This window comes from Dipodomys ordii, unplaced genomic scaffold (assembly GCF_000151885.1).
Source record: "Dipodomys ordii isolate 6190 unplaced genomic scaffold, Dord_2.0 Scaffold117, whole genome shotgun sequence".
NCBI classification, from domain to species: domain Eukaryota; kingdom Metazoa; phylum Chordata; class Mammalia; order Rodentia; family Heteromyidae; genus Dipodomys; species Dipodomys ordii.
In genome coordinates, this window is record NW_012267333.1 from 2,219,687 (window position 1) to 2,246,898 (window position 27,212).

At 42.4% G+C, this 27,212-nt stretch overlaps 2 protein-coding genes across 3 annotated transcripts; both read left to right on the forward strand.

Annotated features, from left to right (window-relative positions):
- Positions 1 to 3,569: 3,569 nt before the first annotated feature.
- On the forward strand, positions 3,570 to 16,095 carry Gif (gastric intrinsic factor (vitamin B synthesis)). Its single transcript, XM_013029121.1, has 9 exons — positions 3,570 to 3,656; positions 4,353 to 4,529; positions 5,189 to 5,302; positions 5,672 to 5,809; positions 6,576 to 6,757; positions 9,367 to 9,544; positions 10,913 to 11,114; positions 12,904 to 13,022; positions 15,818 to 16,095. Exons 1-9 carry the CDS (start codon positions 3,584 to 3,586, stop codon positions 15,877 to 15,879), a joined length of 1,245 nt encoding a protein of 414 aa, XP_012884575.1. The 5' UTR covers positions 3,570 to 3,583; the 3' UTR covers positions 15,880 to 16,095.
- Positions 16,096 to 21,626: 5,531 nt separating this feature from the next.
- On the forward strand, positions 21,627 to 26,694 carry Mrpl16 (mitochondrial ribosomal protein L16). 2 transcript variants are annotated; one of them, XM_013029247.1, is made up of 4 exons: positions 21,627 to 21,779; positions 22,125 to 22,190; positions 24,330 to 24,478; positions 25,792 to 26,694. In XM_013029247.1, the coding sequence occupies exons 1-4, from the start codon at positions 21,725 to 21,727 to the stop codon at positions 26,275 to 26,277; spliced, it is 756 nt and encodes a 251-aa protein (XP_012884701.1). In that variant the 5' UTR covers positions 21,627 to 21,724; the 3' UTR covers positions 26,278 to 26,694. The 2 variants fall into 2 exon arrangements, with proteins under 2 accessions (XP_012884701.1, XP_012884702.1); XM_013029248.1 differs by lacking the exons at positions 21,627 to 21,779; positions 22,125 to 22,190 and adding an exon at positions 22,206 to 22,379.
- Positions 26,695 to 27,212: the final 518 nt, after the last annotated feature.

Here is a 27,212-nt window from a genome sequence, read left to right on the forward strand (position 1 = left end):
CTTCCCTTCCTCCCTCCCCCCCTCTGTCTCTGTCTCTCTGTCTCTTTGTCTCTCTGTGTGTGTGTCTCTCTCTGTTTCTGTCTGTCTGTCTCTGTGTGTGTGTGTGTGTCTCTGCTCAATAAAAAGATCAACAACTGCAAAAACAAAGCACGTCCTGAGTTCATTGGTGTGGGGGGGGATGCTAATGTGGAGGTTTGAAATAGTCTTCTCCTTCTCCCTTGCTTCCCTGCCTTGGTCACAGCCAGCTTAAGCCATGTCTCAGCTCTGGACTTTTGCTAGTTAGTTGGAGATACGAGTCTCTTGTATTTGTCTGTCCAGTATGGCTTTGAACTTTGATTCTGCTTCTCAGATCTCTCAAGTAGCTAGGATTACAGACATGAACCACTGGTGCCCAGCTCATTTTTTAAAAGGTTATTAGAGGAGATACAATCTCAGGGAGAAATGAAGTGAAGAGAGATTGGACCCCATGTCTAATGAGTGGGTCCACTCAGGGCTGTGTTCCTCTCTGTCCTTGGTGCTGGCTGGATACCCCCTCTCAGCTCTTCACCACATCAGCACACAACCTCACACCCTGTTTTACCAGAACAAGAGCAAGAAGAACCAGAGAGAGAGAGAGAGAATATAAGCAATATGGAAGTCAGTCCTCCATAACTTCAACCCATCATTCTTGCTGCTTTACATTCCCCACAAGTGTGGCAACTCGTACGACCCCAGGGGACTGTGAGTGAACATGAAGAGCGGGCACAGGGCACGGTAGAGGCCATCGAGCCCACCCCAATACAATCCCTGTGTTGCAACAACCACCAACTTCCCTAAGAAAGAAAACAGGGCTTTAGAGCTCACATCTTGTATTTGCTTGTTAGTTCGCTCACAAGTGCTGGGGATAGAGAAATGAAAATAATCCACACAGCTGCACCTCTGTGAAACACACATTCTAGAGAGGAAGGAGACACTAAGCAAGTGCACACGGTGTGACTGGGGTGAGGAGGGTCAGCAAGTGCAGGGCTCCCGGGGCCGTGGCGGGAGGAGGGGCCGCCGTGTAGGGATAGACCGCTCTCAGGGACTAGGCTAGAAAGGCCTCTCTCAAGGCTTCCCTTTGGGCAGAGACACCACGGCAGTGGGGAGTCCCAGTGAAGATATGTGGAAAGGTATTCTGGGGAGTAGGATGTCAACCAATCAAACAAATAAATAACCCCAGGGAATCTGGGCAGGGTGGTGCTCTCCTGTAATTCCAGTATTTAGAGACGGAGGCAGAAGGGTCACCAATCCAAAGCCAGCCGGGGCTACATAGTCTAAATAAATAGTAATAACTAAGTCTACAGTGAACACATACCTTAAGAGTTATCAAAGTTGCATCAGTTGGGCTGGGAAGGTGGCTCAGTGGTAGAGCGCTTGCCTTGCATACATGAGGCCCTGGGTTCAATTCCTCAGCACCACATAAGCAAAAAGAAAAAAGCCAGAAGTGGCGCTGTGGCTCAAGTGGTAGAGCGCTAGCCTTGAGCTGAAGAGCTGAGGCACAGCGCCCAGGCCCAGACTTCAGGCCCCATGACCGGACCAAAAAAAAAAAAAAGCTTCAGTTAAGAGATGTTGGGCTTTCCCCAAAGAAACATAGTGGAGGTGGAAGGGAAGGGATGGTAGGCGGAAAACAAAGGAGGAAGCAACAATGCTCAATAGGAAATGTACTCATTACCATGTAACTGTAACCCCTCGGTACAGCATTTTTACAATTTAAAAAACATACAAATAAAAAGAAAACCAAAAAGAAAAAGAGAGAGAGATATGCAGGGCGGCAAGGATTCCCGTGGCTAACTGCGACAACTGTGTCATCATCAGACTTGCCGCAACCATGGGGCCGGGCTTGACAACTTAAAGGAAGTGTACATTTAACAGGCGGGCACTCAAAGGCTGGGCGTGGAGGAAGGAACTCTTATACACACGGGTAGTAATAGAAATCAGTACAACCACTATAGAAATGAGTATGGCGGCTCCATGGGAAAAACCGAATGTAGGATTACCCTAGGTCCTGCTGGACCACGCTGGACATGTATCTAGAGAAATGCAGGTCAGGGTACAATAGAGGCACCTGCATACCAATGTGTATCGGAGTGCTATTCAAAACAGCCCCACACAGTGGAATTGGCCTAGCATAAACCAAATGAATAAAGAAAATCACACACACACACACAGAGGAATATATTCAACCATAAAGAATAACAAAATCACATCATTCGCTTGCTGGGCAGGGGTGATAGAACAGAAGGAGGAAGTGGGGAGGGGAAGAGGATGGGCTGAACATGATCAAAGTAAATTAGAGGCATGTGTGGAAAAGATGAGACTCCCTTGTACAAGTAATATACACTAATAAAAATAAGACCTCTCAATAGGAAATAAAAAAATAAAAGATTCCCTTGGGGCAGAGTCTTGAAGGAGATCCTGGGTAAAGGAGAAATCAACTGCAAAGGTGGCTGAAGTTTTCCCGATGCAAGAGAATATGCCTGGAGCAGGGTACGCAGGTGGAAAAGCTGTCAGCAAATTCGGTAACAAAGGAAAACAGAAGCCATGACTTTTAGAGTTCTGCAAGTAACTAAGAGGACTTTGAATTTCATCCTAAAAAATGGGAGTTCCTGGATAATTTCCTCCACTAACAGGAACTATTTAATATGCTGAAAAGAATCAGCCTTTTTTCTTCATAATTTCAGGACAGTGGTTACAATTCTCTTCTATGAGGAGGTATTAATTTGCTTTACAACATGTACTGGTTTTCAAAGATAATATTTTACCCAAAGGCCCTTGTTGTTGAAGGCTGTTTCCAATCTCTGGATAAGGAAAAACAAACAAAACAATGTGTCAAAATAAAAAAAATCCTTCAAAGAGTCTGGGCCAGAACCCAGATCAAAGTAAACTAAATTAACTGCATGAAGTCAGACTTTACCTGAAGGCAGAGATATCCACCTGAGAGGATAAAGCAAGGCCTTGGACTACCATATGGAGCTAATAAATACCTGACAATCAACCAAATGGAAATGAAGTAGTTGCAGTTAAACATCCAAGAGGCTATGTCATATGGATAAACCGAGAAAAACTAGAAGAAATCTTGTTGATACCAACACATTCCAAATGTCCCAATGTCCTGGAGGAATTACTTTACATTCCCCAATATAATAACCCAGAAATTTGATGAAAGGAAGTCTTAGTTTTTCCCCCCATTACTGGGAATCAAACCTACAGCCTTAGCTCATGATAGACAAGCACTCTATCACTGAGCTACATTCCCAGCCCTTACTTAGTAAGAGGCACTTCCTTGTCATTATGTTCGCAGGATACTCAGCCCCAAGTTTCTCCTATGATTGTCCTGCCTAGCAGTTGTCATCCATCAGACACCATAGAGGACTGCACAGTAGGTAAACTTAGATAAGCAAAAGGAAATTAATATATCAGAGTAGGTAAGGTCAGCATAGGTAGTGAGGATTGGCTGAGAGAGAACCAAACTGTTTGACAAAGATAAGCACATATAAGAAAAGGCAGACCTGTAAACACTGCTATCTTTGGACCAGGAGATGTGGACTAGACAGAAGAGTGCAAAATGGCCCGGCTTGCCCTCTGTCTCCTGAACATTCTCTGGATGATGGCTGGGACCAGAAGCCAGAGCTCATGCTGTGAGTATGGTGTTTGTTCTTAGTTCAGGGGTGCAGTTCTCCTGGAGAGAGGCAAAGAGAGAACTCACTACCCTAACCCCACCCTGTGGGGGTATCTGCTGATACAAATGAGCTTGAAATAGCCATAAGAGTTCCAGCCCGTCGGTCAGGATGCATATGTGTTCACCTTTCCTGACTTCAAGTACAAGTTCTCTGGCAGTAGAATCCATGGATTTTTTTTAACTAAGAAAGACTGAATTATGATTGCAGAAGTGATAGCTGGAAAAAAAAACAGGTGTTTGGTGACTTCTGACACTAGGTAACACAATCAGGGGGAGGTTTGGGTACTTGCTTAGGACATGTCCTATATCTTTAATATTCTTAATGAAAGAATTGGGAGTTAAAAGCCAATGCAAAAACGAACAAAAGCCCACAGTGATTTCCAATAAACTATAGAATTCATGTGACATGATTATGAGTTAGTAAGAGAGTAAGTTAAAAAAATAACTTTCTTAAAGCTAGGGGTGATCTGAAAGCGTGGAAAGGCTAACTGGCCTCAAAAGAAAAAAATCTCCGTATTTTGTGCATTTCCCTTCAATCTTTTGATTTCCGAAGTTAATAAAGTCTCCTGTTCCTAGGCATAAAAGACAGGAGAATCATGTTTTGAAGGAGAGGGAATTTGGGTTGGGGGATTAGTAGGTGTCCTTTTCTTCTCAGCCATCTCCTCAGACCAACAGCCCTGGATTAACAGCCTGCAAGCACACATGGAGAAGTCGGTGACTCTGTCATCCTTTCCAAACCCCAGTGTGCTGATTGCCATGAACCTGGTTGGACCACATGACCTGGAGGCCCAGAAGCAGCTGACTTACGAACTCATGGCCAGTGATGCTGCAGGTGAGACGTCGGAGCCCCCCACCCTGCTCCCTGCAGCTTCCACACACTGGCCATCCCTATCCCTTGGCTCCAATCTGGGGCATCTCTCCAACTCCCATGCTGCCTCAGATTGTACCTCATCACCTTGCCCTGCATACCTATGTGTGAAGGAAGTCAGAGCATCCATGGAGGAGGCCAGGGAAGTAGAACAAATGCCAACCTAGACCTAAAATAAGGAGGGGATTCCCATTCCAGATCTGCCACTTACTAACTCTGTGGCCTTGAACACGTCATTAGATGCAGCCCAAGTTCTTCTCACCCTCTGATCATAATCATAACAAAAATAACAATAACAGTAACAAGAAAGTATTCTGCCTGCTTCTCAGGAGTTGCCCTAAGAATTAGTTTAGGTTACTTTGCAACTTCAAGTGATCACAATTTATTTTTGCATGGGTGTTTTTGTTACACATCTAATCAGCCATCAGGGATTCTTTTCTTGGGTTTCATCAGGGACTCATCAAGTCACACAGAAGACATTCGACTCAATATTCTCTTACATATTTTCCATCTCTCTTTGGAAAGGACAAATGCAAGGACTATGTAAATATACTAAAGAGAATGATCTGGATTAGAAACAGACTGTCTTTGTGTCACAGTGCGGTTGGTTCTCCTCTCTGCAGACCTAACCACTGGGCAGCTCGCCCTCAACATTATGGCTCTCACCTCCTCCTGCCGGGACCCTGGGAGTAAAATATCCGTTCTACAGAAACAAATGGAGAACTGGTCACCTCCAAGTAAGACTTCATGGTGAGGGGGCAAGGGTGAGGCCCAGAGTCCTGTCTTCTAAACCTAGATGGAGGTGAGGAAAATATACACTGTCAGCTCTGCTCTGACGATCCTACCAACATGGCCAAATTCTTGGCCAAAATAAACTAGAAAAACCAACGCATCCAAATGCACAAAGCATCCCAGCTACTATCCATCTGGAGACATTGTCTCTCTTTTACTCAAGTGGCTGAATGACAGCCCTGTTCTGAGAAATACTCAAGTTACCCTTTGCTGATATCTTTCTTTGGGGACAGGTTTTTTAGTAATTAAATTGTTTTGGCTTCTTCACAAATGATGAATGTGAGCCTAATGGAGGTTCTTAATCCCTTTCTGAGAACCCTACTCTGACTCAGCCTTCTATGGACCCAGTCTGGCCATCTTGGCACTGTGCCAGAAAAACCCAGAGACAACCTTACCAACAGCCTTGCGCTTTGCCAAGATCCTGTTGGCCAGTTCCTCTTCCTTGAATGTGGGTAAGTAGATGACAACCCTCAGACACTGTCCTGAGCTGGGCACATCAGAAGGTCAGAGGGCAAAGAGGTAAAGCTGCAAGGGGAGGAAGGGAGGAAGACTTCCGGGGAAAGAAGGGAGACTTCCAGTGGAGGAAGAGCTGATGTAGCACATGCAGATGGGGGGGGGCACTGAACAAATGTTTGTTGGACATGTTAATTAAGGAACAAATTAAAGAAAAGAAGACACATGCTAATCCTAGGCAATAGTAGACAATAGTTGATACTAGATAACAGTTAATATGAGGACAATACTAGAAAGGACTGCCAGTAGTATCTCCAGTAGGAACAATATTCATGTTACTGAAGGCTGAAGTTGTTCTCAAAGTAAATGCTGCTATCTTTTCTAGCCCTACCCTGTACCCTCTCTTTCATTGCTACTAAAATTTCCATCCTCTACTTTTCTCAATATCTCCCACTGAACAGTAGTACTCTCTGACCCCTAATCCCAACATCCTGGGATGTTTAGGAACGCTTCTTTCACTCTGCAAGCATGTAATAAATCTACCTTTAAGATCTGGCCCAGCTACTTACTGGGTTGTGTGTCCTTGGGGCGCAGTTACTTTATTGCTTCTGGACCTTCATTCTCTTACCTGTTAAATGAAGGTCCTATTCACAGGGAGGGTCCTAAGAACTGAATGAAATTGTGTCACAAGAACATCATTAGCACTTGATACATTTCACTGCGTTGACTGTTGTGGTGGTGGTTCTATTTCTTTGTGATTCTCAGACACAGAAGCAGTGGCGACCTTGGCCTTGACCTGCATGTACAACAAGATCCCCATAGGCTCTGATGCAAGTTACAGACAACTCTTTAGCCAGGTGCTAAAGACTGTTGTGGAGAATATCAGCAGGAAGATCAAAGATAATGGCATCATTGGAGACATCTACAGTACTGGCCTTGCCATTCAGGTAAACACATCCTGGGTACCCTTGATTGAGCCCAGGCATCTGCTACTATGTCCTGAAACATGCAACTAATGTGACTTGAGATCGATGCCTGGGGTGCTTTGCCTTAGTTCCTCTACTAATTAACTGCAAGTCGAGATAATTCTTTCTTGGCTCATAGATAAAGTATGAAAACTAATCTATTTCAATTCATTTCCCTTCCTTGGAAGAAAAATAGAAAAAAATAATAAATCCAGGAAGCATATAGGTCTGTTGATTAATAATGATCAAGTTACTATTGAAAACTTGATGTATAAAAACTAATGTTAACACAGGTGCTCAGGAAATATTGAATTTTCTGCTTCAATCTTGCCAGCCCAGGTTTATTCTTCTCAGCCCTCTATCTTGATCCAAAACACAATCAGTCTATATTTAAAATGATTAATGAGAACAATCTACTGTTGACTCAACCTCACAAAAACTCTTAGTCTATAGCAGAGCCAGGTCCACACGTTAGCCAAGGCCAGCCCTGTGCTTCCAGGCTCAGATTCAATAACATGCTGCTTGGCAGCTCGAAATCCAGTATCCTCCCCTGCCCAGGTGAATGGTGTGGCATCCTCCATGAAAGGTAGGTGTATCTATGTGGGGAAAGAGAATCAGCTATAACTATAAACTTAGAAACCATAATCCTCTAAGCCAAACAAAAAGTTATTCCAACCCTGCCAGGCTACAGAAAGCCCAGGGTATCATTTGGTGCATGACAAAACACATGTGGTTCTCATACATTTCTGGTGGCCCGTGGCCTGTCTTCCTTATAGTATTAATTTTGTCTGGCCCATAAATTATGTTATAAATAATTGGTAGAAAAAAGATTCCCCATCCCTGCCTCCATATGGAAAAGTCTATCTCAATAAATCTTGTAGGATTAAGAAAAATATTGCACCATAAGCTTCCCAATTAAGAAAGCCTAGGAAAGAGAGAGTTCCAGTGTTTGGATGCCATCCCTAAGCTAATAAACATAAGTATATACAGAGATAGACAGACAGACAGATAGGTAGATAGACAGACAGACTATAAGAAGAAAATTGCTTCCTGAGAGAAAAAAGTAAATTGTCATTGGTGTCATCCACATTAAAATTTAGAGCATAAGCCAGGCATCAGTGGTTCATGTCTGTAATCCTAGCTGATCATACAAAAAGCATTGCTTCCCAGGGCTTGGGTCTAGAAAGCTCTGTGAAGAACCTAACAAACTGGGTGCCAGGGGGGTTGGGGGGAAGAAGAAGGGAGTGGTGAATGGTGACTCACTAAACCTTGGTACAGTTTCATGCCAGTTACAGAGTTGTTTACCTAATTTGGCTTGTGGCTACTATGGAGGATTTTCCGCACCTGCTAGGAAAGTTATACCTAAGAAAGTTATTCCTAAGAATTAACGCTCTCCCTGTCAAAGGGTAGGAGTTCATGTATAGCGGGATATCAGAGACCTTGTGGGTTTCTGGTCAGATAAGGTAGATAACCTCTCCTAACTCTCCTTATTACCATATCCAGGATTTATTCAGGCACTCCAAAATCTGAATCCACCAGGTGTTAATCTATCATCTTTGTCTAATTTCAAAATTGGCACTTGGATCAAAGAACTCTGGATCTATAACAACTTGGTTTTGAATCCCAGATCTGCCACTATCTTAGATAAATAAAGATTTTTCTCTGAATTTTATTTTCCCACAATAACAAGATTGCAAACAAGTAAAAAGACAAAAACAAAGAAATCACAGGTGTGGTGACTGCTCCAAAGGTAGGCAGGAATTACCTTCTCTAGTTTAGCCATCATATATAAAGCTCCTCAATATTAGGTCACTTTCTGGATGTATTAATCCAGCTGTGTTTTGCAAGGAATGGAAGCCAAAGTCATTTTCATATGATAGAAAGAACGAAAAAGAAAGAAAGAAGATGAGGGGAATTTACTATTTCACATACACTTAGGAAATCTACAGCTAGATCAGGTGGTCTTAAGAATGACCAAAATAAAGAAATCAAGTCATGATCCCAGGGACTGACCCCTTTTTACTATTTAGCCCTTTCCCCTCATTTTTCCCCCTGCAAACATAGCTTTTTCAAAGTGGTGGAGGAAGATGGAAACTTCAGCAGGAAAAGAAATCCTTCTCTCCCAATGTCTTCACTTGTTGGATGGACTGATGGGTAACTATCTCCACCAATCAAATGTCCTCAGTGCTTCACTGAGACCAGCCCATCCCAGACCAGGACTCCACCCCCATGGCCAAGATTTGGGAGCCTCTGATTTGTTTGGCAACCTGTGGGAGAAATCTACCAAGGGATGCCCAAGGGGACACCTATCAGAGGCCATTTAGTGCATGTGTACGGGGCCAGCTTGTTTTCATCTGTGCAGCAGCCAGAATAGCGTTCCCTGATCTTCCTCAGTGAACAGCCACCTGCTCTATGACAAACTCTATGTGACAGAGAGAGTGCTAAGAGGTGGACACATAAAAAGGAAAAGACACATCATTCCAAACTTTGTGGCGATCAGTTTGGGATTCTGAATGCTCACACAGATTAGTCTAGCCCTCACAAAGGGCCAATCCTCGGCTATCACCAATCTCTCTCCCCATCTATCCCAGGCCCTCTCCGTGACACCTGAGCAACCTACCAAGAAATGGGACTGTAGGAAGACAATGGATACAGTACTGGAAGAGATTAAGCAAGGGAAATTTGACAACCCAATGTCCATTGCCCAGATCCTGCCTTCCTTGAAAGGGAAGACATACCTAGATGTGCCCCAAGTGATTTGTGTCCCTGGTAAGCATGTGCTTTTTTTTAATTTTTATTAATTTATTTATTTTTTGTTGTTGGTCGTGGGGCTTGAACCCAGGGCCTGGGCGCTGTCCCTCAGCTCTTCAGCTCAAGGCGAGCGCTCTACCACTTGAGCCACAGCGCCACTTCCAGTTTCCTAGTGGTTTATTGGAGATAAGAGCCTCACGGACTTTCCTGCCCAGGCTGGCTTTGAACCATGATCCTCAGATGTCAGCCTCCTGAGTAGCTAGGATTACAGGCGTGAGCCACTGGCGCCCAGCACATGTGTTTTTTAATAACTGCCTTTTCTTCTGTCATAAAGGTACCATGAATATGTATATCAATGATCAATGGCATATAGGCTTGTGGGGTCCGTTTCTCTCAAATGTGGCTAGTACACAGAGCCAAACCCTCCATCCCCTTGTCTTCTTCATTATACACTTGTTGAAAACCTACTGTGGGCAAAACATTTATGAGACATTAGGCAAAGGGGAAGGCTGGTGTTCTCAACAACAACATAGTTTCATTCATTCATTTGACAAACATACCACCAAACATCATGCTGCCCTCTATCTAGAGTCAGGAGATATGGATAGAGACACATACAAACAATACTTCAAATGTTGAAGCAAATAGCGAGTCAAAATTTAAATGATACACATTACAAAAGCCAAAAGAAACAATGACTTTGTTGAATGGCAGCTCCTTTGTACAACTAATGAAAGATAAGGAAAAAAATACTAAAATCAAATTTAAAAAGCGATGGCCAATTATTAATTTTATGGGAGAAAGCTAAGGAAACTGTTAACATTTCTGCCAAGCCTCAAGGACTTGATTATGAAAGACTGGTTCTCATAGAACACTAAATGGGTGGGGCAGAAATCTAGCCTGCTACTTTTTAATATCTGCCACGCAACCATAAATATACTTTGGAATTATTTAAACTTCAGACATCGCAGAAATGTACATGCTCCTTCAAAACTAGTCTTTGCATTGGATGGGTCCAACTCTTCTTTCTAATCAAATACTAACATAATGTTTTATTTCTCTTACATTGCACTAACCCACAAAATAGTAAGGGATTATAATCCCATTGTATAGTTCAATGTAGAATCCACAGAAATCAACGCCAAGCAAACTGATCCTGATGATATCAAGCACTACACCCACTCGCCTAACTCCCCAAGCTACTACTTGCCTGGGAGTCCCTACGTTTGAGAGTCTTCACCAGGGTTGTGGTCTAACTGTCAAAGCACTTGGTTACAATGGTCTGAAAGTCACTAGTCACTGTAATGTTTTCTAGGATAAGTCGCTGATAGCAGTGACTTTGAACATATAGACAAATGAGGCCACTTTTTTTTTTCCTCTTCACAGATAATGAGGTTCAACCAACTCTCCCCAACCATCCTAACCCGGTCCCCACCGCAGCATCTAACATCACGGTCACCTACACTATCAACAACCAGCTGAGGGGCGTAGAGCTGCTCTTCAATGTGACCACGGAGGTCAGTGTGAAGGGTGGATCCACACTACTTGTTGTCCTGGAAGAAGCACAACGTAAGAACCCCATTTTCAAGTAAGTGCTGCAGGTGATGTGTGCCATTCTCCCTTAACACAAATTCTTTCTCTCTTTCTACCTTCCCTGTGTCTGTCTCTCTCCCTCCAAAGAAGCTATTCTTTTTCTTGAACAACTTCCTCCCTCCTCCTCCTCCTCCTCCTCTTCCTCTTCTTCTTCTTCCTTCTTCCTTCTTCCTCTTCCTTCTTCTTTCTTCTTTCTGCCTTCTTCATTTGCTTACTTTTCTTCCTTCTGATATCTTAACATATTTTTATCCAATAGCCCCTTGAGGGACCTACAACCTAGTGGACAGAAAATGCAGCTGTGTAAAACCACACAAGTCAATACATGATGGAGTTTTAATAGGAGCATTTCAAGGGAGTGATAGTTCGTTGTAGATGCAAACAGCAAAAGAAAGATCTGTGTCTCTGGGCTCCAAAAAATAGGTACTATTTAGGAAGATATGTGAATGGGGTCATTCTAGGAAGAAGAAATTGCTATGACAAGCCAGCAAGAGCAAACAGGGAATTTGCAGCCACCGAGTTTACTAGCCTTACTAGAGGACAGAGTAGAGACCTGAAGGAATCAAGTGATGTCTGGAAGTTGACATCCCATGCTGAGACAAACCTCCCCATAGCAGAGAAGCACTACAAGTGCTTGAACACAGAAATTCATGACACAGACTGTTACGAGGATTGTGATCAAAGGAAGCAGGGAGAAAATGGAGGCTGTGCTGGCAGTGATAAAGCTGAGACTTAATGAGGAACTGATGGAGGATGACCAGAGGTAGAGATCAACGGAAATCAGCATCAAACCACCAAAAGCAAGTCAATGCAAAGGATTTCTTTCTGGGGCTGGGGGTGGGGAGGGGAAGGAAGGGAAGAGATTTAATTCTTTGAACTTACTTAATTATGGTTGTTCAAAAGAGATACACTATAAAGCTTTTGGAGAACATCCTTGGAAAAATAGTCAAAGCAATCAAGAGAGTGTCATCTGAACACCCATGTGACGAAGCCATACAGGATGGGCCAGGCACCAAGAAAACCATCAGACCCTGCTAATGAGTCACATTTTAACAGACAGAACACTTAGACCCCATGAACTTAAGGAGATAGGCCTACTATGATTGATAGAAATACTTTCTCATACATAGGTGGAGGTAACTCACCATTTTAAGGTCTTCACCAAACCAAGCAGAAATAAACATTTCCAGATAGATTTTCATGGGCTCCAGGGCACATACGCACAAAATTTTCTTGCTACCAAAATTAACAGACACCTCTGAAATGTATGGATTTTTAAATATACATAGAAAAGCCTATATTTTCACTCAGGTGAGAATACACACTTTGTAATTATTTTTAAAATCTCTCTTTTTTAAAAAAAAGCTGGAAGTAGAGTTGTGGCTCAAGTGGAAGAGCACTAGCATTGAGCAAAAAGAGCTCAGGGAGAGGGCATAGGCCCTGAGTTCAGGCCCCAGGACATTCTCTCTCTCTCTCTCTCTCTCTCTCCCTCCCTCCCTCTCTCTCGCTCCCTCTCTCTCTCCCTCCCTCTCTCTTTCCCTGTCTCTTTCTCTCTCCCTCTCTTTCCTTCCCTCTCTCTCTCCCTTCTTTCCTCTCTCACACACATTCATTTTTAATATAATTTAACTCCAGGTGATAAAATTCCATATATAGTTCTCCTTTGCATTTTCTCTTTAGGTGATAACACTTTTCCTGATCTTTAAGGCATTTAGAATGTCCCCATTCATCATACCTCCTTGTTGTGTGACCTAAACTGAGGTACTAACCAATTATGACTTTATTCTCAGGTTTGAAACCACAATGACATCTTGGGGCCCCATTGTGTCCTCTATAAATAATATTGCTGAAAACGTTAATCACAGGACATATTGGCAGTTCCTTAGCAACGAAACACCTTTGAATGAAGGTAAGAGAAGAAGAGGGGTGGGCATTTTTCCAGAGTCTGAAAGACATTCAACCCTGAGCCACATTCCCAGCCCAAAGGACTTGTAAAGGATTTGTTTTTGGTTGGTTGTGGGGCTTGAACTCTGGCTCTGGGCAGTGTCACTGAGCTCAGCTCAAGGCTAGTGCTTACCAATTCAGCCACAGCATCACTTCCCTGTGAGACCGTTATCTCCAATTAACTATCAGAAAACTGGAAGTGGTGCTGTGGCTGAACAACAAAAAAGAAAAAAACATTCTTGGGAATTTAAATTAGGTTTATATTCATGTCTCCTAATTACCTTCCTTTTCTAAGAAGGAAGAATGGTAAAGGGAAAGGTCTCTGAGATGCAAAGATTTGAACTTGAAATTGTCATGCCTTTTGTTGTCTGAGCTGCTTGAAAGATACTGAAGATTCTCATCACTTATCTTTCCTGTCCTGACAAACAAGATCCTCAACGCATTGCTTTCATTTCTTAGACTCCCTTGAATTTTCTCAGTTTGGCTTTTTTCAAAAAATAACACCTATCTACCATTCCTGTCATTCCTTCTAACTTTGAAAATATTTCTTCAGAGAAAATATTACTAACAAAATTTTCTATGCAATGAGAAAGAGGCTGGAATATCTTTTCAAATGTATTAGTGAATGTAAAGCCTTCATGAAGTTAAATGAATCCAGTTTCAAAAGAAGCACCATGTACAGTCTCAAACAGCTGAAAGTACAATGAGCTCTATACTTTACAAAGTACAAAAAATTATTTCATATACAAAGAAAAATAGAAATAATGTGCGAACCCTATTTCTCTCAGGTTGCAAATTTATAAATATGATATATAATATATATATATATATATATATATAATGGAATTCTACTCATCCATCAGAAAGAATGGTACTATCTATAAAGAAATGGAAAGACTTGGAAAATGCTATATAGTAAGCAAAGTAAGCCAGAGACAAAGAAACATAGGCTGCAGGGTTTCCCTCATTTGTGGTAACTTGATGGTGCCTATAAATCTACAAGCAAACACACTGAATGACCAAAACAAATAAAGAAAACTGGAGCATGATAAATTATATAAGACCCAGGCGGGGGTGTGAGGGGAAGGGAAGAGGGAGGAAATGGGAAGGGATGGGAAGGGCAAACAAAGGAGGAGGCAACAATGCTTGATAAGTAATGTACTCATTATCTTGCCCATGTAATTGTAATCCCTATGTTCACAATTAAAAAATATATATAAGACCCTAGTCATTAATATTCAGAGGTCAAAGGAGGCTAAGCATAGGAGTAGTGGGCAAAGACAATATCTATGTGCAGATGATTGTATAAAATAATATTCTATGAAATGAATTCCAGATAAAAGAGACATTCTTCAGTTGCCATTGTTGCTGCTTTCATTCTCTTTTCCTTTTGTTTTGTTTGTTAATTTGTTTGTATTTGGGAGGGTAAGGAAGGGCACATAAAAAGTGGAACAAGGATGAACAAATGCAACAGTAATACTCACCAGAAACTATGTAGAAAATGAACTGAATGTGTTATGGGTAGGGACAAGAGGGAAAAGATTGGGAGAGAGCAATGAATGGGGGAAAATGATTCCAAAAGACTTGTACCGATTGTACCTGATTCACGTAACTGTAACCCCTCTGTGTATCAACTACACAAAAACAATTTTTAATTTAAAAAAAAATTCTGGGGGCTGGGAAGGTGGCTCAGTGGTAGAGCGCTTGCCTTGCATGCCTGAGGCCCTGGGTTCAATTCCTCAGCACCACATAAGCAAAAAGAAAAAAGCCGGAAGTGGCGCTGTGGCTCAAGTGGTAGAGCGCTAGCCTTGAGCTGAAGAGCTGAGGGACAGCGCCCAGGCCCCACGACCGGACCCAAAAACAAAAAAAATCTGAGCAGTTAAAAAGAGTTCATATTCATATTATTCCCCAATTTCTCCTATAGTAGCACAGTTCTATTTTCTCTTATGTCAATAGTTTTGTTTGAAAATCCGATTTGAATCTACAAAGAAGCTTCTATTTTTATTTTAATTTTTTGTAAAGGTGTTGCACAGAGGGGTTACATTTACATCAGTAAGGCAATGAGTATAGTTCTTGATGAACATTGTTACCCCCTCTCTAATGTGTCTACCACTTTCCCTTCTCTGCCAGCTGTCCTACTGCCCCAGCAAGTTGTAAAGTTCATTTCTAACATAGTGTCTTGTGAGCATTGCTGTTGCATTGGTTCACCCTTTAAAAAAAAAAAAAAAGAGTGCTTTCATTACTGAAGTCTTATGAATTGATCTGTTTGGTTAGAAGCTGGACTACCATAAAGGGCACACACACACACACACACACACGTGACAAAATGGCATGGACAAAAGAGTTCCCTAAAAAAAAACTCTCCAGCCGGGCGCTGGTGGCTCACGCCTGTAATCCTAGCTACTCAGGAGGCTGAGATCTGAGGATCGCGGTTCAAAGCCAGCCCGGGCAGGAGAGACCGTGAGACTCCTATCTCCAATAAACCACCAGAAAACCAGAAATGGCCCTGTAGCTCAAGTGGTAGAGCGCTCACCTTGAGCTGAAGAGCTGAGGGACAGCGCTTAAGCCCAGAGTTCAAGCCCCATGACCGACCAAAAAAAAAAAAAAAAACTCTCCACCCCATGTTTCTGCCAGATTAATTAACCTGTTCATCTCTCCCTAGGATGGATTAACTCCTAACAAATTTGATGAGCTGATCCTTTAGGGCATTGGGGTTCCAGGTACCGTGTTCTTTTCATCGTATTCTCTGCTTCTTTCCAGGGGTTGCCTATTACATACCCTTTGACCTGGAGCACATCTTGGCAAATTTCACTGAGTACTGATGAGGTGGGTTCAGTTTCTCCTGAGCATTTCCCAGTGCACTGGAGAATTTTCACCTGATTTCAAATACATGACCTCCCATCCCCACACACACAAAAAGAGGCTATGCACAGTGCTACTTAACTCCTGGAGAAAGCCACAATGTAGAATAAATGATATGAAGGAGCTCCCTGAGTCTTGACATCTGTTACTCATGAAATAAAATTTACAGCTTCTCAGTTCAATGACCACCATCATTATCATGTAAACCTAGGATGAGGGAAAAGGAGAGTTCCAGAGTTCTTGTTGGAGATCATTCTCATCTTCCCTAATTTATAAAATAAAATGATAAGTATTTAAATCTACCATTTCTTCTATCAAGTCCTCCTTTTCAAATCTCCTGATATGAACATATATGCAGACTTATATTCATGAAATGACTGAAATTACCCCAGATGTTAAATCTAGGGTAGTTCAAAGCTCTTTCATTTCTGATATTTGTTTTTCTCTCCTCTTCCATTTCTAGTATTTGTTCTGGATGAAATTGAGTTTAAAATATATTTTTACACTTAGGAGGTGGCCAGGGGATCTCAAATTCAAGGTCTGGGTAATATTGTGAGTTCAAAGCCAACCAGAGCTCTAAACTGAGACTGTCTTAAAAACAGACATGAACTAGGAAGCTAAAAAGGCAAATATCCTCACGTGGAAGCTATGCGTGTGTGCCCGCATGCACGCACGCACGCACGCACACATACACACACACACACACACACACACACACACACGCCTGTAATCTGTCCTACTAGATTCACTTCAAAATTTCCTATAACCCTAATTTTCTACTCAGTTTTCATTTCAATTATCTTTGTGACGATGACCTGGGTGTCTCCTGTCTCTGATCAATTCCTACCTCCAGGTCATTGAGCAATAGTAAGAGGAAGCCATCAACAAGAGGAAGGATTAAAACACCTGACTTGTTTAAATGGGGGCACAAAGGTACTGAAAATGCTCAACAAAAATTGAGAAAAGTATATGTCAGGGAGAAATCTAACTTTACCCCCTTTAGGTTTTTCTTGTTATTTTACAGTTTTGATTTATACCTTTCTCAAGGCCAGTCCCTTATGCCAGGACCATTTTTGCTTACCAATGTATCCCCACCAATCAGCCCAGCACATAAAAGTGTACATGAAATATATTATTGCTGGGGGCTGGGAAGGTGGCTCAGTGGTAGAGTGCTTGCCTTGCATGCCTGAGGTCCTGGGTTCGATTCCTCAGCACCACATAAGCAGAAAGAAAAAAGCCGGAGGTGGCGCTGTGGCTCAAGTGGTAGAGTGCTAGCCTTGAGCTGAAGAGCGGAGGGACAGCACCCAGGCCCAGAGTTCAGGCCCCACGACCAGACCCAAAAAAAAAAATATATATATATATATATATATATATATATATATTATTGCTGTTCAGAAAGACAAAATCGTTGAAAAAAAAAACATTCTGCAACCAAGCATTGCGATCCCACAAGTGTGGAAATGCATGCATAGAAATATCATTCTGAGCACTTCCCTGTGCGACTAACATATGCTGATAAAAAAGATACCTCAAGCCAGTCATCTGTGGCTCGCACCTGTAATCCTAGCTACTCAGGAGGCTGAGATCTGAGGATCATGGTTTGAGGCCAGTCTGCACAGGAAAGTCTGTGAGACTCTTATCTCCAATTAGCCACCAAAAAGCCATCACTGGAGGTGTGGCTCAACTGGTAAAGTGCCAGCCTTGAGCGAAAAAAAAAAAAGCCATGCAAGAGAAGGAGGCCCTGAGGTCAAGACGCAGTACCTACCATACATTTCTTTTCTGTAGCTAAATGTGAGAAAAAATCTGAACTCAGAATCAAAAGATGTTGAACAGCTGGGCACCGGTGGCTCAAGCCTGTAATTCTAGCTACTCAGGAGGCTGAGATCTGAGGATCGCAGTTCAAAGCCAACCAGGCAGGCAAGACCATGAGACTCTTGTCTCCAAAAAACCACTCAGAAAACCGGAAGTGGTGCTGTGGCTCAAGTGGTAGAGCGCTAGCCCTGAGCTGAAGAGCTGAGGGACAGCGCCCAGGCCCAGAGTTCAAGTCCCACGACCAACCAAAGAAAAAATGTTGAACATGTGTGTGTATGTGTGTGTGTGTGTGTGTGTGTGTGTTTGTGTAAACAAGCCAAGTGACTGGGTAAGTCTCACGCTAAAAAAAATCAGTTTCTAATCTATAATGAGTACGGTGACCAAAAATTGTCTCCAAAGTCTTTTGTATTGGAAAAGTCTTAAGCATTGCATTTTTCCAGGCATAGAAGTATCTGCCTGTAATCCCAACACTGGAGAGGCAGAGGTAGGAAGATTGGGAGTTCAAGGCCAACCTGAGTTACATAGTGAGATTTTGTCTCAAAGAGAAAAAAAAATGTATCCATGAAGTGATGTATATTGCTTATAATATGCTACCTATCCAAACATACTGAATGTAATATAGAAAAATGAAAGTGTAAACTTCCCCTTCAATCATAACTATATGAGAATGTTTATATTATATAACAATAATGCTCTAGTAAGCAACTGTTTCACATTCAGTAGTATTGAAAAAAAAAAAACACTTTCCTGACCTCTCCTGGCCACAGATGGTAAAGGCAAAACTTTCTTTAGAGGAGAGGTCAATAATGCATAACCTTTTTGTTTGTTTGTTTGTTCTTTGTTTTTTGTCGGTCATGGGTCTGGGCACTGTCTCTGAGTTCTTTTGCTCAAGACTAGTGTTCTACTACTTTGAGTCACAAAACCACTTCCAGCTTTCTGATAGTTAATTAGAGATAAGAGTCTCAGAGACTTTTCTGCCCAGGCTGACTTTGAACCTCAATTCTCAGATCTCAGCCTCCTGAGTAGCTAGGATACACCAATGCATAAGCATAAGCATAAGCATAACAGGGAAGAGTGAAAATTGGTAGCAAGTATCTTTTCCCCATTTAAGAACTCTGCAAGTCCCGGCCACTCAGAAGGTAGACATTGGAAGGCTCATAGTTTCAGAACAGTCCCTGCAAAAAGCTAGCAGGACCCCAATGGATAAACCAACATTAGGACTGGATGTGGCTTAGTGGTAGAGTGCTTGCCTAGCATGCACGAAGCCCTGAGTTTGATTCCTCAGTACCACATAAACAAAAAAGCCAGAAGTGGTGCTGTGGCTCAAGTGGTAGAGTGCTGGCCTTGAGTAAAAGAAGCTCAGGGACTGAGCCCAGGCCCTGAATTCAAGCCCCAGGACTGGCAAAAAAAACAAACAAACAAAACAGACAGCATGGTGTGTACTTGTGACCTAGGCTATCCAGAAGACCATAGGTAAGAGGATGGCAATTTGACCCCAGTCCCAGACAAAAACGAAAGACCCTACTGATTGAAAATTTAAGTGGATCAAGTAGTAGAGCTCCTAATAAATAAGCACAAGGCCCCAGTACTGAAAGGAAGGGCCAAGAGAGGAAGGGAGGAGGAGATGAGGGAAGGAACTGACTGGGAAGAGAGTGTAAAGGGAAGGGGAAGGAAAATGAAAAGGGAGGGAAAAGAGAAGGGAATGGAAAGAGCTGTAAGCAATCATATGCAAACCAGATATATGAATAACTATATCAAGCTCATGAAGTGGGACCAAACAGATGATGCCTCCAGATGCTGCTCACTGAGAACCTTTCATTCTTTAAAACAGAAAAAGCCTTAAGTCTCATCAAAATGCAGACAATGCTGAGATTAAAGATAAAAATTAAAGCAATAGGAGAATTCTAGACAAGACAATAAAAATGAAACTATGGAAATTTTTAAAGAGCAGTTCTAAATTTTATCTTGAAGAATAAATATGTAAAACATAGCCAGGGTAGAGAAAAGTGCAAAATCAAAAAATCTTGACCAAATGTATACAAAATGTGTAATTAAGTGATAGTAATTAAAGCTTATTGTAGCACTAAGTCTCAGAACATGGGAATTGTATAAAATATTAAAAGGGGCTCCAAAAATTATGTGAGAATTTAGCACATTATAAACTGGGCATGGTAGCACATGCTGCCATCCAGTTACTCAGGACACAAGACAGGAAGACTTTGAGGCCAGTCCAAGCAAAGTTAGCCAGACCCTACCTCGCAAACAAAATAGAGACAAAAAGACTGAAGCCATAGCTAAAGTAGTGGAGTCCTTGTCTAGTTTTCATGAAATACTGGGTTCAATCACCAATACTGCAAACAAAAAAATCAGATTTTACTATATTATTATCACTTATTAAATGGGAATTTCCAACTTGGAGAGTTCTTTTAGCTATCAAATTAAAATAATTATACAATGTATATATTTATTAGAAAGCACATTTTACAATTATTATACAATAAGAAGAAAAAACAAGTAAACTTACAAAACAAGAAAAATTATAAATGAACACATCTCAAACAACAACTATCCCTGGGGTGGTGGCACATACTTGCAATCAATCATGAGGTATCACACACATAAAACTGAGATTGAAGATTGAAAAACTGCAACTGAAACATATACAGCCAGGTGGGAATTAATATACTTCAAACATATCATGCAGTTTGAATTGCTAAGAACAAAAAAATGAACACTGGATTTTCAACAAAGGAAAGGCATACTAGCAAGAAAATAACAAACACAGAAAACAGGGACAAAAATGCATAATCAAAAACATGAGGAAAAGCTCGATATTGCTTATTATTAAAGAAAGAAAAACTAACCAATAGCCAGTAGGTAGAATTCAGAAAATGCTTTCAGAAATCAATTTCAGTTTATTATGCTTATACAACAAGCCCTGTGAGGCTGGGGGGTTTTTGTTGTTGGTTTTGTGTTTTGCCATTATTTTTCAATTTAAAAATGAATTCTAAAATGGTGTTGTCATTTTTTAGTCCCCGAAAACACTGTTCATTTCAGAACCTAAAATATCCAATGCTATGTAATACAATTACATTTAGAAGCCATGCTGTTCAGAGATAATCAAGTTTAAGTGAAGTAGTTGTGAACAGTGCTCCCATTACCTCTGCAAATGTTAACAGCTTTTACTTGCTGCCATTTGTGAAATTAACTCTTGAGGACAGGCCACATGGAGATTTAATATGATTTAAGCACAACAGGCCTCAATCTCAATTTGCTAATTCCATTTATGTCCTAGAAACCTGGATAAAAACCCTCACTCATTGTAATGACTTAGAAAGCTTCCAGCTCATTAAAAAAAAAATTTGCCCAACAGTATCCCAGAATAATTACACATGATTTCATTTTCCCTTGATATGAATGGCTTATTGTCAGTGGGGTCTCTCAAATCACACTGTGCTTGAATTCTGATTGCACCTTTTTTTGTTGCTGTTGTGGTGAGGGCATTAAAAATATAAATAAATAAATGTATGTAAAAATAGAAAGCCTTTAACCCCTTGGGATGGAAACTGCAACGTTAGTATAATGACTTGTCTCATGAACTTGGGAAAATGAAATACAAAGGGGTCATGATTGAACACAACGTTAATGGCATGTTAAGCCACTACAAAAATCAGTGGCTTTTTCTTAATGCAGCCCCTAGGGTACAGCAGGGAAGGGAAGGGTCTGGCTTGCCTGCTGAACTCCACGCTTCCACAATGTGGTGCTTCAAGGTGCCAACCAACCTCTGGATGTCCTAGATCCGCACTTACCCGCTCCGGAACGAAACTCCGAGGCTGGAGTTTCCTCCACTTCCGCCGGGACTCTTTGCGGAACGGACCAATGAGAGCACAACTTTGCGGGCCCGGCTGACCGGGTGTCCTCAGGCGCTTCCGGCCGGGCCCACAGCCCGGCGCTGCAGGGAAGGAAGCCCGGCTCAGCCGGACGCGCGTCGTGATGTGGCGTTCGCTGGCTCGCGCCCGCGCGCCGCTCCTCCGGGTGCCCTGGTCAGGTCAGGAGCCCCCTCACCCCCACTTTTCTCCTCCTCTCCCACCCTCCAGTGAAGGATTTCTCAAATCCATGGCGGGCCCTGCGCTGGCTTCCCGGAGTACCGGTTAGAGGCTGCGCTTCCTCCCTCCACCCCGGCCACCGAGGGACGGGACGATCACAGCCCCGTCTCGGGGAACCGGTGCCCAGGAACCTCCATGAGCTTCTTGGGGGAAACTGAGGCTGTGATCCTACTTAGTGTAGCTCGCCTCCCCACCTCTAGGCAGCTAAGACTTTGGCCCAAGGTGTATGTACCCACTAGCCCTAGCTCTGGTCGCCTTGGTCGTTTGATTGTGAGTTGTCTTTGTAGATTCTTGGACAGCCACTCCCGCCAGTGCGGGCCTCAAGACGCTGCTTCCAGTGCCAACTTTTGAAGGTGAGAACTGAACCTGTCGTCTTCCTATTTGAGGATCTTTTATCTGATGGGACCCCACAAAGTAGAAAACGTCAGAGCGTTCTTGTGCTTCATCTTCCCATGCAATAAACACGTATGGCAGGCATACCATGCGGCCAGTATTCTGAGTACTGAAGATATCTCCGTGGCCCATGCTCCACTCAGCCAGAGGTAAATGACCTCCAACTTGGAGTTTTGATGGTCTAGTCCCAAAGAGATGACAGATATGCAGTCAAAGAACAATAGTGAGTGAAAACAATAATTTGTACATATATTTTTACCAATTTCTTAAAAATATACTGAGAATCTCGGGGGGAAATGCAGGAAACCTGGGTACATGTGTTGCTCAACTGCCATGTCCTGGAAGTTCTTATCAGGTTGTAGATGAAAAAAAAAAAATAATTACTTTCTCTGTAGTTGCTCCCTTCCGTAAGGGAGCAGGACAATTTCTGTAACTTGGAACAGTGCTCATTTTGTATTTCCACTTGGTATTTCCTTAAGGGCTCCTATTTTATTTTCCCTCGTGGAACCACAGCTTGTTTCACTGTAGAAATGGCTTTTAATAATGACAAGTTCTTTTCCCTCTTCCCTGTCCCTGAATTGTCAGGTGAAAATGGTAAAAATGTGGTCTGTCTGGCCCAGAGTTGTGCCCACTCAATCCAGGACACTGTTGCACACTGTAGGAATTTTGAGTGTGCCAACATTAAAAACCTCTGCATATATAAAAAGAAACAGCATTAATTAGAGGATTCCTACCTTGGAAATTTACCAATAAAAATGTGACAGAGATCAAGAACTTGGATAGTTACCTAAGTTCTTTTCCACTATCTCATTAACATCCAAGGAACAGTAAAGTTTTTTTTTGGGGGGGGGGAGGTTGTTTTTGTCAGTTGTGGGGCCTGAACTCTGGGCCTGGGCACTGTCTCTCAGCAATTCAGCTCAAAGCTAGCACTCTACCACTTGAGCCACAGCATCACTTCCGGCTATTTCTGCTTATGTGGTGCTGAGGAATTGAACCCAGTGCCTCATGCATGCAAGGCAAGCACTCTATCACTGAGCCACCTCTCCAGCCCCCTTTGTGTTTTTTTGTTTTGTTTTGTTTTTTAAGAAAAATCATGCTATCTGGCTTGGCTGTTTTTAACTAGATGGTCTAGACCAAATGAAAAAATTTCTCTAGGCCTCAAGTTCCCTTTCTATAAAATACAAGTATTACCTGCCTAATGTTTCTTGGTATAGGTGACTAATATGTATATGTGTGTGTGTATATATATATATATATATATATATACACACACACATATACACATATGCATATATGTATGTATACATATGTGTATATCTACATATATGTAGATATACATATATGTGTGTGTGTATTTGTTAAACTTTTTAGAGTTTGAACTTTAAAAGGGTGGAAACCGTAAACAATAACAACTGAAGCTGCTATAAGTGTTAGAGCACACCTGTAATCCGGGCAAAAGGAGCTCAAGGTTTTTGAGGCCAGTTTGGACTACACAGCTTGACTTTGTTTCTCACTCCCCACACACACACCAAAAAAAAAAAAAAATAGCTAATGTTGTTTTAAAAATTAAAAAAAGCCAGGTGCTGGTGGCTCACACCTGTAATCCTAGTACTCAGGAGCTGAGAGCTGAGGATCATGGTTCAAAGCCAGCCCTGGCAGGAAAGTCCATGTGACTCTTGTCTTCAATTAACTACCACAAAATTGGAAGTGAAGCTGTGTCTCAAGTGCATCAGAGGATTAGCCTTAAGCAAAAAAAGTCAGGGACATTACCCAAACCTGAGTTCAAGCCCCAGGACTAGCATAAATAAATAAATATTTCCAAACAGACCCTATTTGTACTGTTGCAAAGATGGTATTTAAAAAGGGCATTTTGATTTGGGAGTTAATGTTTTGCTGCCAGAGTTTTAGAAACATTTGCCTTTTAAGTATTGACATAGCCAAAAAGTTTTCGAAGAAAATGTAGTAACATACCTTCAGAATTACTGTTCTGTAGTATCCTTAAGCGGTCACCTGATTGTTAAGTCTTCCTGGGAAGGAAATGGGTCCTCTGAGATGTGTAGCTATACTTACTTACCCTTGATCATCTGTGCTCCTTTTAGATGTTTCTATTCCTGATAAACCCAAGCTTAAATTTGTTGAAAGGGCACCCCTTGTCCCAAAAGTAAGAAGAGAACCTAAAAACTTGAAAGACATTCGGGGCCCTTCCACTGAAGCTACTGAGTTCACGGAAGGCAATTTTGCAATTTTGGTGAGTAATGAAAGGGATTAACAAAATTTCATACTCGAGTCACTTCTAGTCTCTTCTTCCACAGGGCTTGTTAGAACTACCTCACACAGACACTACCTGCTAGTTGCTCTTTTAACTAATGTACATAGAAGCTACTGGGTATCCAGAAAACATGTGAGTTAGCGATCTTTTTTGTAAATCTGGAGACGAAAATGCAGGGGAGACATTCCAGGTCCCCCACTGAACACTGAGGATAGTACAGAACTCTGGGCATCATTAGGATCATAGCATTGTCATGCTGTGGCAGTTGATCTAAGAGCTCGATAGCTACCACATACTAACAGGGCAAGGATACACCGGACAAAGGCAGTCTGGTGGGATGAAGCAGAGGAGGCTCGTGTGAGATTTTTTTTTTCTCTTGCTACTCAAAACAACATGCAGTCTGAAACTTCTGGATTTTGTATTTCATGCGTCTCCGTTTAATATTTCAGACCCTGGTTTGAGGCTGACCACTTGTGAGATTACAGAAAGTGAAAATGCAGATGGGGAGCACAGGGATACCAAATAAAAGAGCAGCAAAACTAAGAGGTGACCTACGTTTCCCAGACTCGAATTCCTTTCAAGCCTCTAGTAAAAATAAGTTTGTCAGCCAGGCACTGGTGGCTCACACTTATAATCGTGGCTATTCTCAGGAGGCTGAGATCTGAGGCTCACGGTTCAAAGCCAGCCCAGGCAGGAAAAGCCAAAAGTAGAGCTGTGTCTCACAGTGGTAGAGCACTAGCCTTGAGCACAAAAGCTCAGACAGTGCCCAGACCCTGAGTTCAAGCCATAGAACCAGCAGAAAACTTAGGATAAGGACAGCTGTTTTCTCATTTGAGTAGCTTCCATAGAGACAATGTGAATAGCTACACAGGTGTAGGTGCACCATGATTAATGGAACGTTCCATTGGACCACTCGGGCGACATTTAAATTCCTGTTCCCACTGCCTGCAGGAGCCGTCACTCCTGGCTTCCTCTTAAACTCATCACACCCTGTGTTTGGTCAGGCCTTTTACATAAGGTGTTCCTCTGCCTGGAACTCTTCCACAAGCACATTTTTATAATTCTGTCCTCTGCGTTAAATGTCACCTTCTCAGAGAAGCATTCCCTGCCTTGTTCTCAGCCTTGTTTTCCATTATTAATGTGCCCCACTCTTTCCCTTCACGTTACTATCTAGAACTTAGCTTATTTTCATGTGTATCATGGAAGCCACAGTTACTATAAAAGGAGAGTCAGAATGGAGTGGATAAGGATCCTGGGTCACTAATATTTCTGCTTCTCCCATTCACTTTTAGGCACTGGGAGGTGGTTACCTCCATTGGGGCCATTTTGAAATGATGCGCCTGACAATCAACCGCTCTATGGACCCAAAGAACATGTTTGCTCTCTGGCGAGTCCCAGCCCCTTTCAAGCCCATCACCCGCAAAGGTGTCGGGCAGCGCATGGGGGGAGGCAAAGGCGCCATCGATCACTATGTGACCCCCGTGAAGGCTGGCCGCCTCATAGTAGAGATGGGGGGGCGCTGTGAATTCAAAGAGGTGCAGGGTTTCCTGGAGCAGGTTGCCCACAAGTTGCCTTTCCCAGCGAAGGCTGTGAGTCGCGAGACTCTGGAGAAGATGCAGGAACTTCAAGAGGAAAAAGAACGAAACAACCAAAACCCCTGGACCTTTGAGCGTATAGTCACCGCCAACATGCTGGGCATCCGGAAGGTGTTAAGTCCGTATGACTTGACCCAGAAGGGGCGGTACTGGGGCAAGTTCTACTTGCCCGAACGCGTGTAGCAACAGCACCGGAATACAGTGCCAGCTACTGAGAGAAGGAATCTGCATTCTTATTCTCCGCCGGCCCTCATCATCTTTGGGTGACGCTAACATGGTTTTCTTTGCAGGGGAGAGGGGGTATTCAGGCTTTGAACTCAGAGCCTTTTGCTTCCTACCGCTGAGCCATGCCTCAGGGTCTAACCACTCACCAATTGCTGTTGAGCCCTTCAGAAATGAAGCATGATTGGTGAGAGCTCTTGATTCTTCTGGATTATAAAATAAATGTCTTCAGAGCTGAAACAGATGTTTGTGTCTTGTACCTCCAGTGCACCTCTGACTGTTGTTTATGTGTGCCCTTTCAGGAGCTAGCTTCTAGGATATTGTACTAGTTATAAACACATTTTGGTGAATAACAAAAGTAAATAAAGACAGTCCATATGTGAAGATTCAACAGGTATTTATTTTTGCCCAGTCACCCATCTCCTCAGTCTTGGAAGGTAATGTTGGACATATGAAAAGGATCTTTTAGCAAGAGAAATGGTAACAAAAGTCAGACTTGTGTGGTGCTCCCTGGGTCTGCAATTCACCAAAGAAAGCCATGTGCTGTACAGCACACACATTGTCATTGCTGGAGGAATGTGATTCAAAACCCCGATTCCAGCTCCCTACTTGGCTATAACATGATTAATGTGTTTTTCAGAGCTAACCAGTGGTAGGCAATCTAGAGGAAACACAAATGGATAGAATTATTAAACCATCTGCTTTGGAAAGTAGGTAGGGGGAAAAAAAAGCCAGCACACCAATGTCGTTCTGATCCAGCTTTCTAAAAAATTAAGATTTCCAGCAAAGAAAAATAAGAATTTACTGTCAAAAGTCTAAATTATAGTCTAGACAGCTGGATGGCTCAAGCCTGTCACCATTTAATAAACACTGCTACTTTTAAACCTAAACCAACT

Excerpts from the sequence above, each read along its gene's own strand:
- Gif (XM_013029121.1), top strand. The coding sequence starts at position 3,584 with ATGGCCCGGCTTGCCCTCTGTCTCCTGAACATTCTCTGGATGATGGCT. Across the intron at positions 4,530-5,188 it reads CATGGCCAGTGATGCTGCAG|ACCTAACCACTGGGCAGCTC; the intron begins GTGAGACGTCGG and ends TCCTCTCTGCAG. Across the intron at positions 9,545-10,912 it reads CCAAGTGATTTGTGTCCCTG|ATAATGAGGTTCAACCAACT; the intron begins GTAAGCATGTGC and ends TCCTCTTCACAG.
- Mrpl16 (XM_013029247.1), top strand. The coding sequence starts at position 21,725 with ATGTGGCGTTCGCTGGCTCGCGCCCGCGCGCCGCTCCTCCGGGTGCCC. Across the intron at positions 21,780-22,124 it reads CCTCCGGGTGCCCTGGTCAG|ATTCTTGGACAGCCACTCCC; the intron begins GTCAGGAGCCCC and ends TTGTCTTTGTAG. Across the intron at positions 24,479-25,791 it reads AAGGCAATTTTGCAATTTTG|GCACTGGGAGGTGGTTACCT; the intron begins GTGAGTAATGAA and ends ATTCACTTTTAG.